The 13,387-nt window shown below is 39.6% G+C and overlaps 1 protein-coding gene across 2 annotated transcripts in view; it reads right to left on the minus strand.

Moving 5' to 3' along the window:
- Positions 1 to 5,371: 5,371 nt before the first annotated feature.
- Positions 5,372 to 13,387, minus strand: part of LOC134355553 (adenosine receptor A1-like) — a 69,898-nt gene continuing 61,882 nt past the window's right edge. Inside the window, exon 2 of one of the 2 annotated variants that reach the window (XM_063065576.1) lies at positions 5,372 to 10,244. In XM_063065576.1, the coding sequence (XP_062921646.1) occupies positions 9,590 to 10,244 (655 nt within the window). In that variant the 3' untranslated portion in view covers positions 5,372 to 9,589. The remainder of the gene's footprint in view (positions 10,245 to 13,387) is intronic. The other variant, XM_063065575.1, reaches the window with a different exon arrangement.

Genomic DNA, 13,387 nt, shown 5'->3' on the forward strand with positions numbered 1-13,387 from the left:
GCAGCTTTATAAAACTCCAGTTAGGCTACCTCTGGAGTCTACTGTTCCGGTTGCCCCCATTATAGGAAGGATGTTGAGGCTGTAGAGAGGGTGCAGAAGGGGATTAACAGGATGCTGCAACATTCACAACACGCTGGAGGAACTCAGCAGGTCGGGCAGCATCTGTGGAAACGATCAGTCAACGTTTCGGTCCGGGGTTCCTTATGAGTTTTGCTTTGACCCCAGGATCTGCAAATTATTTTGTGTTAACAGAATGCTGTCTGGATTAGAGTGCTTGTGCTATAATGAGAGGTTGGACAAACTGAGGTTGTCTCCTCTAGAGTGGAGCAGCCTGAGGAGAGATCTGATAGAAGTTTAAAATATTATGAGTGGAGTAGCAGTCACTATCATATTCCAAAGGTCAAAGTGTTGAATATCAGAGGGTGTGCATTTATGGTGAAAGGGGGTAATTTCAAAGGAGATGTGAGGGGCAAGTGTTTTACACAGAGTAGTAGAAGCCTGGAATGCGCTACCTGAGGTAAAGGTAGATGCAGATACAATAAGGACCTTTAAGAGATATTTAGATAGGCACACGAATGTGAGTAAAGTGGAAGGTTATGGGTGTTGCGTAATCGGAAGAGATTAATTTAATTGTCTATTTGATTACCAATTTAATTGGTTCAGCTCAGCATTATGAGTTGAAAGACAGTTTCTTCACATCCACTATATCCGTTCCCAGGATGGGCTTTCCTTTCCGGGACATCAGAGATATTCTCCTTCTTCAAAGAACAGGCTTTTCATCCCTCCACCACTGATGCTGCTCTCACCCACATCTCCTCCATTTACTGAGTATGAGTGCTCAGCCCATCTACCCGTCACCTTAAACAGTCCCTACCTGTCCTCACCTACCACCCCATGAGCTTCCGCATCCAACACATCGTTCTCTGCAGCTTCCACTACCCTTTCTTACTGGCCCCCTCTCTCCACTTTCTGCAGGGATTTCTCCCTCTGTGATTCCTTTAACCATTCATTACTCCCCACTTATCTCTCTCCTGGCACTTATCCCTGCAAGTGGCCAAAGTGCCATACCTGCCCATTCACCTCCTCCCTCACCTCCATTCAGGGCCCCAAACAGTCCGTCCAACACTTCACCTTCAAATCCGCTGGGGTGATCTATTGTATCCATTACTCCCGATGTGGCCTCCTCCACTTTGGAGAGACCCATCGTAAATTGGGGGAGCACTTCATCAGGCACCTCTCCCTCTATCCACCAAAAGCTAAGCTCCATGGTGGCCAAACATTTTAATTCCGATTTCATTCCTGTTCTGACATGTTGGTCCATGGCCTCCTTTTGTACAAAGATGAGGCCACCCTCAGGCTGTAGGAGCAACATATTATATTCTGTCTGGGTAGCCTCCAACCTGATAACATGAATATCGTTTTCTCCTTCTGGTAAAAAAAATCCCTCCACCTCCCTTTCTTCTAGCTAAGATAGACTGACAAATGACACTTAAAGGGTTGACAGTGGATATGCAATGGCAAGCATTTACAGATCACATGGATGAGTTACAACAATTGTTCATCCCAGTTTGGCAAAAGATTAAATCAAGGAAGGTAGTTCACCCGTGGCTGACAAGGGAAATTAGGTATAGTATCAATTCCAAAGAAGAAGCATACAAATTAGCCAGAAAAAGTGGCTCACCTGAGGACTGGGAGAAATTCAGAGTACAGCAGGGGAGGACAAAGGGCTTAATTAGGAAGGGGAAAAAAGATTATGAGAGAAAACTGGCAGGGAACATAAAAACTGACTGAAAAAGCTTTTATTGATATGTGAAAAGAAAAAGATTGGTTAAGACAAATGTAGGTCCCCTACAGACAGAAACAGGTGAATTGATTTTGGGGAACAAGGACATGGCAGACCAATTAAATAACTACTTTGGTTCTGTCTTCACTAAGGAGGACATAAATAATCTTCCGGAAATAATAGGAGACAGAGGGTTCAGTGAGATGGAGGAACTGAGGGAAATACATGTTAGTAGGGAGTGGTGTTAGGTAAATTGAAGGGATTAAAGGCAGATAAATCCCCAGGGCCAGATGGTCTGCAACCCAGAATGCTTAAGGAAGTAGCCTAAGAAATAGTGGATGCATTAGTGATAATTTTTCAAAACCCTTTAGATTCTGGACTAGTTCCTGAGGATTGGAAGGTGGCTAATGTAACCCCACTTTTTAAAAAAGGAGGGGGAGAGAAACCGGGGAATTATAGACCGGTTAGCCTGACATCGGTGGTGGGGAAAATGCTAGAGTCAGTTATCAAAGATATGATAACAGCACATTTGGAAAGCGGTGAAATTATCGGACAAAGTCAGCATGGATTTGTGAAAGGAAAATTATGTCTGATGAATCTCATAGAATTTTGTGAGGATGTAACTAGTAGAGTGGATAGGGGAGAACCAGTGGATGTGGTATATTTGGATTTTCAAAAGGCTTTTGACAATGTCCCACACAGGAGATTAGTGTGCAAACTTAAAGCACATGGTACTGGGGGTAAGGTATTGAAGTGGATAGAGAATTGGTTGGCAGACAGGAAGCAAAGAGTGGGAATAAACGGGACCTTTTCAGAATGGCAGGCAGTGACTAGTGGGGTACCGCAAGGCTCAGTGCTGGGACCCCAGTTGTTTACAATATATATTAATGACTTAGATGAGGGAATTAAATGCAGCATCTCCAAGTTTGCGGATGACATGAAGCTGGGCGGCAGTGTTTGCTGTGAGGAGGATGCTAAGAGGATGCAGGGTGACTTGGATAGGTTAGGTGAGTGGGCAAGTTCATGGCAGATGCAATTTAATGTGGATAAATGTGAGGTTATCCACTTTGGTGGCAAAAACAGGAAAACAGATTATTATCTGAATGGTGGCCAATTAGGAAAAGGGGAGGTGCAACGAGACCTGGGTGTCATTATACACCAGTCATTGAAAGTGGGCATGCAGGTACAGCAGGCGGTGAAAAAGGCAAATGGTATGCTGGCATTCATAGCAAGACAATTCGAGTACAGGAGCAGGGAGGTACTACTGCAGTTGTACAAGGCCTTGGTGAGACCACACCTGGAGTATTGTGCGCAGTTTTGGTCCCCTAATCTGAGGAAAGGCATCCTTGCCATAGAGGGAGTACAAAGAAGGTTCACCAGATTGATTCCTGGGATGGCAGGACTTTCGTATGATGAAAGACTGGATCGACTAGGCTTATATTCTTTGGAATTTAGAAGATTGAGGGGGGATCTTATTGAAACATATAAAATCCTAAAGGGATTGGACAGGCTAGGTGCAGGAAGATTGTTCCCGATGTTGGGGAAGTCCAGAACGAGGGATCACAGTTTGAGGATAAAGGGGAAGCCTTTTAGGACCGAGATTAGGTAAAGCTTCTTCACACAGAGAGTGGTGAATCTGTGGAATTCTCTGCCACAGGAAACAGTTGAGGCCAGTTCATTGGCTATACTTAAGAGGGAGTTAGATACGGCCCTTGTGGCTAAAGGGATCAGGGGGTATGGGGGGAAGGCTGGTACAGGGTTCTGAGTTGGATGATCAGCCATGATCATACTGAATGGCGGTGCAGGCTCGAAGGGCTGAATGGCCTATTCCTGCAGCTATTTTCTATGTTTCTATGTTTCTATTTCCTATTCTGGCCTCTTAGCTCTTCTTACCTGTCTATCACCTCTCCCTGGGTCCCATCCTCCTTCCCTTTTCCCTATGGTCCACTCTCCTCTCCTATCAGATTCCTTTCTCTCCAGTTGTTTACCTTTCTAACGCACTTGGCTTCACCTCTCACCTTCTAGCTATCCTCCTTCCATTTCCCTCACCCTCATTCACCCCTCATTCTGGCATCTTCGCCCTTCCTTTCCAGTCCTGAAGAAAGGTCTCGGCCTGAAATGTCGACTCTTTATTCATTTCCATTGATGCTGCCTGACCTGCTAAGTTCCTCCAGCATTTCGTATGTAATAGTAAGGTGTTAATCTTTTAAAATATTATTTGTTTCAGAAAAGAAATTTAAACCAACCATAAACTACAAACAACACACTGTAGCACTGAAAATTCTTAAGTAAATTTTATATATTAGCAAGTGTAGAATGCATGTTTATTTCCACTATTTTTAAGAGCAGATAATTTTTAAGACAGAATCATCTCAAGTTTCCCATGTATGCCAGTGGGCAACTTAGTTCCTTCGGACAGAGCTTTTCCTGTCCAACTATCTGTGGTGATATGATTGGAAGAGAAAGATATCAAATCTGTAATGTGGGAATAGATTCAACAAAATGTTCAGATATTCATGTTTGTCATCTTGTTTATTCTAACACAATTACAAATACATATTTTATTTTACACGTTTATCTTTTGTAGGAACATTACATCAGACTCTTGAAGTTTGCATTCACCAAGTAATTTGAACAATATTTTATTTGTATAGAGCCGCTTTTCCCTTTGTGCTTTGTGGAATTATAATTTTTTAACTAAACAGTATCAAATGGAAAATACTATACACAGTGTTCAGCTATGTAATGTGATGAGAAGTCAATACATGTTACAAAATGAGAGCTTAGCTCGAAGACTGTTTCAAAACCTTTTTTTGACAAGAGACTGAAACAGTTAAACTTCAGGACCACATTTCACTATGCTGTTTATTTCTCCTGATTAATTAATTAACAGTTAATTCCTATCATGTAATTCATGCAGGTTAACTATGCCAGAGAGATCGAATTCAAAGCTTTTATTCTGTGTTAAGATCCAGCTGAGGTACCTTGTATATATTTGACAACAATGGTTGTATTTGTGCATAGTTAGTTGTTCAAAATGACCATTGTGTGGACTCACTCATGAATTATTCTTATTATAACCTATAGTTGCCATTAACATGTGAAGTTCTCATTCCCCTCCTTTGACTATATATAGTGTTATTTGTCATACCAACCAATACAGACATTTATTACTTGAAGAATTGTTGATTAGTAGAATGAACAAAGAAGCTGCATTCGCTTTATTGCAATCACAGATTATTTTTTTCCCACTCATTCTGATTAAAACTTCATTCTGAGAGTTTAACAGAAAAATATTAAAATTCTCAAATGAATTTGATAGGATTTGAATGAGTTGCACAACAGCAAGGAATTCCTCTGTCAGAAAGCACTGCTTTTGGCACCCCTCCGTGATACTATTAACGTGGTATGCTTTTAACTGTTCTGGACTGCTGTCAAAAGTAGCATATTGGATATTCAAGCAACAGGAATTCTGCAGTTGCTGGAAATTCAAGCAACACACATCAAAGTTGCTGGTGTACGCAGCAGGCCAGGCAACATCTCTAGGAAGAGGTACAGTCGACGTTTCAGGCCAAGACCCTTCCTCAGCCTGAAACATCGACTGTACCTCTTCCTAGAGATGCTGCCTGGCCTGCTGCATTCACCAGCAACTTTGATGTGTGTTTATTGGATATTCAAGTTCACAGTGAAAAGAAACCTGTCATCGCATTTTAGTATTTGTAAATGATGGGTTAAAGAATAGTTTTAATGAATTCACTAACAACACCTTTAATAATTCAATAAAAAACATAGAACCTTAGAAATTGATCAACGCAATGAAGCATGTTAATGGTTTATTCTGTGTCACGTAAGAAGCCGGGAAGTGTGCGTTGCCCTTTCTCCATAGTACTTAGTCCTCCAGATCATGGATCATTTCTGGTGGCGGTGAAGATGGGTTGAGGGAATCCAATCACAAACAAGAGAAAATCTGCAGATGCTGGAAATCCAAGCAACGCACACAAAATGTTGGAGGAACATAGCAGGCCAGGCAGGCAGCATCCATAGAAAAGAGTGTTTGATGTTTTGGGCCGAGACCCCTCAGCAGGACTGGGGTGAGGGGATATATTTCTCCTTCATAGGAGAGAGCAAGAGAGGGCTATCAATTGCAGATCCACTCTGAGTGAGAAGGGGGAGGGGGGAATAGATTTCAGAGTTTAAAGAGTTGCATAGAAATTGGCAATTTTTGAATGGGGGAGTAGCTAAGGATGGAATGGCAGACTATGGGAAAAATGTCTGGAGTTCAGCACCTTAGTGGGATGGTATGAGATCAGGAATTAGAGTCAGGTTAGCAATATTTGAAAGGGAGCGATTGGATCCCTGAAGAAGGCAGATAAACTGGAAAAAAATATGGGTGATATACTTGGTCAGGTTCCAACACCGGATGGTGTGTTGCTCCTTTAAATACCCCCTCCCACACCCAGCCCCTAATGCAATGAAAATAGTAGTGATCCAACAGCCAACAATGGAAAATACTCTTACTGGTTGCCTCACTTGCCTGGGATGCCTCAAAAAGGTAGGATCCATCATTCAGAAACCTCACCATCTGGGCCATACCCTCTTCGCGTTACTATCACGGGGGAGGAGAGACAGGAGCTAGAAAACTCACACTTTGTTTTAGGAACAGCCTCTTCCCTTTTGCCATAGGATTTCTGAATGGTCTATCTCACTATTTCTCTTTTACATTATTCCCATATTTATTTCTCTAACATGGTAACTTTTATGTCCTGCACTATACTAGCTCCACAGAACAACACATTTCACAACATATGTCAGGGATAATAAAGCTGATTCAGATTCTGAAATATGATGTGATTTCTCAGGAAAATGATTATCCTGTTAAAAGAAACTTTTACAGAATTGAGACAGAGAGATGGCAGATGCTGAGGATCTCGAACAATAAATAATCTGCTGGAGCAGGACTTGCAGGAGGAAATGAATTGTCAATTTTTTATGTATAAATGCCAACAGTCCCTTTCCTCCTACAGATGCTATTCAGCCCTCTGAGTTCCTCCAGCAGATTGATATTTGTTATTCTCACAGAATTGTCCGATTTGCAGGAATTGGTACTGCTTATCTCTTGCTTAATGACAATGTCTCAACAAGGTCAGCTGTACTTTCGATTGGCCTAACAAACAGTCAGTTTTATGGACAGTAGAATGTTCAAGAAACACTAATACCATTTTGTTTAATAACATCTTGTAACTTTAATTAGTGTTTCAGATGTACCAAAGTCCTATTAGTATCTGGTTTAGAAATAATAAAGTTGATATAAAGTTCTTTTTGCCCAACTGCCACAATAAAGAAACGAAGAAGATAGCTCTCACGGCAATGAAGTACCTTTGTGAAGTTTATTGACACATAAAATAGATTTGCCATCTTCCCTAGCAAGTACACGAGCACAAATTTTGTTTCAAGCTTGCTTGCATAGCTTGATGGTTTATTGACTTTTATAAAATGTAAAATTACCAGGGTATTTTAACTTGAATTGTTAAAGACAGTGTAATACCTCTCTAGAACACTCTCTGGTGAACCCTGACCTCAACATATTCACTCTTTTGAATTATTTCTAATGGAAATTCATCGACTTGTCCTGGGAGGAGGTGCAATTACAGAATGGTAGATCTCTTTCCTGGAGCATCCTGAGGTATTAATGTACAAGAGCCACCAACATCTCAAATCCTTCACATGTGGTCTAGAGTGAGAGTAATGGACCACTATCTCATCGGGAAGGCACCACAACTAAGCCCAGTTTTTCTCTCACTCGTTAACCACACAAGGTTCTGGGTCAAAATGATTCATTGGATAATAATCAGAAGTAGAGACTGTGTCTGATTTCGACTCCCCTTTACAGAGAGATGCTGACTCTAATTGCAACATCTTCATATTGCTCTGATTGCGATCAGCAAAAGAGCACTAATTCAGGATCCAAACTGAAACTTTCCTCTCAGGGTACTTTTAACTTTTCCTTTGTATTACCAAGGAGCTGCGTTTTTCTGTTCGTGATCTATTGCTACAAATAGTACCTTTCAATTTAATCTGTAACAAGGGGAGGTTCAAACCTACATATGTAAAGGGGGAGAAAAAATTAAATTAAATATAGTTATAAAGCCATGAGAAATAAATCCAATCCTCATCATGACAGAGTGTCCATTGAGATCTTTGTGTAAAACAATATAAATTGGAGCTATGGCAGGATTTATGGTCAGACTTTACAAAAACTAACATTCAACAGACTCCTCTGAATCCAACATCGCTATTTGGTAAGTAATACATATTTTTACCAAGCTGGTAGCATCCGTGAAGAGGAGGGTATCATGATTCATGAACATTTTCTCTTGAATTAGACACTATCTTGCACATATTGCAGTTTTCTATTTATATTTCTGATCGCCAGCATCCTCAGCACTTTTCTTCCATTCTTTCACTTAACTGTACTATTTCAGTAAGACAACTAATAATTTTAATGTTTGTGTCAGAATGAACATTATAGTTCCATGACCATTATTGTAGTATCAATCATTCCATTATCTATATTGCAGCAGCCATATCTATATTATTCATTCTAATATTAATATTAAAATGATTTTCATCTGCAATGCTCCTCCTAAAATCATCATAAGCACATTTCTACCATTCCTCTTTGGAAGTAAATATTTTCCTGGGAGTTTTTCTAGTCTGTCAATTTCTGGCATTGCAAAGAGTGAATACAATGGAGCAACTACTTAATATTGTGATAGGCTTACCTTCTTCACAACAATTGGCGCAGTTGGAATCATAGGTACTTTACGCCTTCTCAAGAAGAAGAAAGAATGGAATTAAGGATTGGTCTTGCTGTCATCCCCACAGTTAATGTAAGAATGAAAAACCACTGGGAGTCCTTTTGTGCATAAATGTAAAACATTGATCATATTGGGAGCACTTGTATGATGTGAAATAATGATGAGCATTTCCTAAACCCATGGAAATTATTCATTTTCACTTTTGTTTTACTACACCTGAATTCAGCAAAAGCTGAAATTAGATACAAAAGAATATCACAAACATGTTGCTTTTTACAATCTCTATATCAGGCTGTAAGGAATATAAATAGCATTTGACACAAATAATATCACCAATGAATGCACAAGTTTCTGTCTTCTAACACAACCATAGATTCAGATGTCAATTAATAAACAACATTAATAGTTTGCTTATTTTCAACTGAAGTTAAGGCCTGCTGGTTATATCTTACAGTGTCAAATGGCAAAGTGAATCACAGTGTCAAAAAATACACAAGACCTAAGTAAATTGTATAGAGCAAATTGTCAGACTACCCTGTTGCTTAAAATGATTCAAGCCTTTCCTGCCTTTTTAAATACATCAGTGTTTTGATTTAAGTTGGTTCCATGCTGCTAAGGGCTTCTTCTCTGCATTTAAACTGCAGTGTCCTTGAACAACTTCACTCTGTTGTCCAGCAGATCATCGGGTTGGTGACTCAGTGCCTTACTTTACATCTGAGAACGTGTGAACATGGCAAGCAGACAACATGAAAGAAAACCAGAAGAAGAATAAAGAGTTGTCAAAGCATCACCATATATGTTTTAAGCATTGGAAACAAAGGTTCTTTGCTAGAGCAGGTGACTGCTGATGGTGGTTGTTTTGCATTTTTTATTTTTTGCAGAGTATTCTGATGGTCCTTGAATGTTCCCTATAGTGGTATAAGGACATCAGCATTGATAATGATCTTATTGATTATCCAGGACAATTACTTCTAGTATGTACAGTAAGTTACATGATACTTTGTTCTCTTATACCTCTTAACTGTTCTCTGCTTAAATTATTTGCATTGTGGTCCCTATTACAGCAAATGTAGTGGCTCCATATCTGGAGAAAAGTTACTCGAAACTTATTTATCTTGAAAGCGTACACGATGGGATTTACAGCAGAGTTTGCATGGGTTAGAAAGATGGCAATGTACATTATTATTCTTGGTTTGTAGCATGAAGGACAGAATAGTGTAATACAGTTGATGATATGCAGAGGAAGCCAGCATATTGCAAATAAGAGCAATACGAGTGTCAATGACTTGGCGAGTTTTAGTTCCTTCCCAAAGTACCTGCGTGGATCAGCATTATTGATTGAGGTGTTTTGGTTCAGATGTTTCCGTATAAGATTAAATATTTCCACATAGATCACAAAGATCAGTATAAGAGGAAGCAGCACCCAGCCAAAAAAGTTGAAGTAGACCATGTAGTCCATGCTGATCACAGTTTCAAATTGACACACTATGATATTGTTTACAAGAGTAGAGTTCACCCCTTCTTGGGTTGCTTCAGTATACTTGTTCCATCCGAACATAGGAGTCATCCCAACAATTATAGATATGGCCCAGCATAGAAAAACAGCAGTTCCAGCTCGTTTCTGTGTAACAATACTCTTGTAACTGTAGAAGAAAAACAAGAGAAGTAAGTGAAATTATCTATATACAAGCTTACTCCAATCACTTTCTTTTCAGAATGATTTTAGTGTAAAATCTAATTTGGTATACATTAAAAAAGACGACGACTGAAGGGTCATTAGCCAACCCCACCAATCCTTGCCATCTCATTGCAGGAGGTGCCAACCTGAAGCAAATGCTCCCCCTGATTAAGGAGAAACCAGAGATTTAGTCACCCTCAGTTAATGTTTGGTATCTCCACAATAATTTCTGATAAAGGGATGTGGAGATACTGTATCTTGGGAAAAATTAACAGCATAACCCTTCAGTTTGTTAAAGATATAACCAAAACTTGATATGCAATCCCAAGGACTGTGGACAAGCCCAAAAAATGGGACACGCAAAACATATTCTGTTCCATAGAAAGTGACTGGTTACCTATAATAGCTTTCCAATATTCACAAATAGTCAATAAACAGGAAAAAAGGAAGAATTCAATGAAAAAAAATCTACATTTAATTAATAGTTAGCTAACTGATTTTTTAAGATGAGAATTACAAGATTAGCATTATCACTATGAAATATTAACTTCACTGCTTCATCCCCTAGAAGTGGAATGAGTGCTGCTGTAAGATTTCACAGCATATTGCAAGCATAGTTTAGGCTTTGCCTCCCCATTGTGACATCAATAAAACGAGTCTCAGGAGTTGAATGTTGATCTGAAGTACCTTGAAAGTAATGTTCCTTAAAACTGAATCAGACAGCGTTGATATCTGCAGCTGGCTGAATTCCAGATGCTGTTTTACACAGTGCTGAGTACAAAGCACTTAAAACACCGTATGCAATCTATTTGCCTTAGGAATGCGATCTAATTTACAGCCATACCTGTAGCTTGGTAAATGTCAACAATTACCAAGCTAAACAGAACATCACTAGGCATGAATCTTCCAGGGTGCTGATGTTTAAGTTTGGCAGTTGGTTACATTCAGTAAGATGGTAAAAATTGGTTTCAACAAGTAGTGTTTCAACAGTGCATCATATACGATGTTAAACATGAGAAATACTGCAGAGGCTGGAAATCCAGAGCAACACATACAAAATGCTGGAGGAACTCAGCAGGTCAGGCAGCATCTATGGAAATAAATAAACTGCCGACATTTCAGGCTGAGACCCTTCTTCAGGACTGGAAAGGAAGGGCGAAGATGCCAGAATACAAAAGTGGGGGGAGGGAATGGGCATTTGCAGATGAGGTGTTGCCTCACTTGGAAGGACTGTTCTGGAGCCCTGAATGGAGGTGAGGAAAGGGGTGAATGGGCAGGTGTAGCACTTTGGCCACTTGCGGGGATATGTACCAGGAGGGATGAATGGACAGGGGAATCATGGAAGGACCAACCCCTGCAGAAAGCGAGATGGTGGAGGTGGAGGTAAAGATGTGTTTGGTGTTAGGATCCCATGGGAGATGGCAGAAGTTGTGGAGAGTGATGTGTTGGATACAGAAGCTCAGGGGCACCATACAAGTTGTTCATGAGATGGATACAGCTATTATATTATTTAGTCTTTCACAAGTATTTCTTAGTGTTATGAAGGCACTATATAAAGTTTCAAATGTCACGATTCATACTCTCAATGGTATGAGCTGGAAAAAGGAGATTATGACAAAAGAAAAATACCTCTCTTCTTTTCTGTCTTGTGCGTATCCTATGACATGGTAGCTGAAGTCATCCAAAACTCTAGTACAATCAACTAACAGACTATCTAGCTCATTCATCACCCCTATGCTTTTGACAAATATTAAGAAACAAAACCCCACTGTTACCCATCTAGGTAGGAGTAATATTTTCCACTTCAATTCTTATCTGTCCATTTATAACTGGAGATTCACTTCCAAATGATATTTTTCTTTCCCATTCTTACACAGATAATTCTGATGCCTCCAAAGATCCTGTACTTAGCACGTTCCTACATATCATATGTTGGAAATACCCAGCAGGTCAGGAAGCATCAGTAGAGCATTAAACAGAGCTAACATATCAGGAAAGTGAGATTTCTTCAGAATCAGTTTACAGCATCACAAACCTCATTTCCTAACCATTTACTTTTATTGTCTTCAGGCACTAATTCAAAATGAAGCCATGCTGTTTTTTTTCAATCCCACAATAATCATCTAGCTACATATTCACAATGCTATTAAACTGTTTTACACTCTTGCAACACTGCCCAGCTCTGAAGCTGACCTATTTTTCTACAACTAATTCCTTTATCCACGCCCTTGTTCCCCCAAACATCAATATATAATAAAACAGAAAATAAGATGATTTGCCAGAAATAGGGAAAAGGTCACACCTGGTCAAGTACAGTGTTATGGTTTTTCACATTGTAGACAGACAGAAGCACATACTAAACATTTCTTCAATAGATGCACTCACCAAAAATGCACTCCTTACTAGTTTGAACACATAGTACGCATTTTATGAGGAATTTCAGTGGTCTCCGCTGTATTTTGGAACTACCTTTTGAAGTATTCTTTTGTGAACCAAATGCCCTTAAATCTAAAACTAAACAGCATAAATATAATTTTAAACATTTAAAGAAACTGAAGCAATCAAAAGCCTAAAAAAATGAATCCCATTCAGCCCTTTTCTCTATTGAAACCAATGGAGAAGCAGTTTCAGTGAGATTCCCCTCAAATAAATAGTGGGAAAATATCCACAATTCATGCTCTCCCACTGCACTTCACACGGTATGTGATCAAAGAAACACCAGCAAACATCCATCAGAAAATCCAGGGCTCTTGTATTTGTAGGCAGAAATCCTGAACTTGTTGGCACTTGCAGTATGTGTGAAATCCAGCAGTTATTTGTGGAATTACTCACATACCCTTGTAAAAGTGGAGATAGGAATGTGGCAACCTATGCCACAATAATGCTATGATCACAACCTCGGTAGAAGTAGATTACAATTTGTGTTTTAAATAAACAGCTTGCTCCCCTCTCCTTAAACTCTGACTAATTTCCGAGATGCAAGGTCCACAGTTGGAGGTATCTGCAAATTCTTCATTCAGATGTTCAATATTCTCCAAAATAATGGCTAATTAGTACCGTACTTGCCTTACAACTGCTTAAAATACTATTAGTCGTAGCTCAAATGGA

The sequence above is a fragment of the Mobula hypostoma genome, chromosome 13 (assembly GCF_963921235.1).
Source record: "Mobula hypostoma chromosome 13, sMobHyp1.1, whole genome shotgun sequence".
Taxonomy (NCBI): domain Eukaryota; kingdom Metazoa; phylum Chordata; class Chondrichthyes; order Myliobatiformes; family Myliobatidae; genus Mobula; species Mobula hypostoma.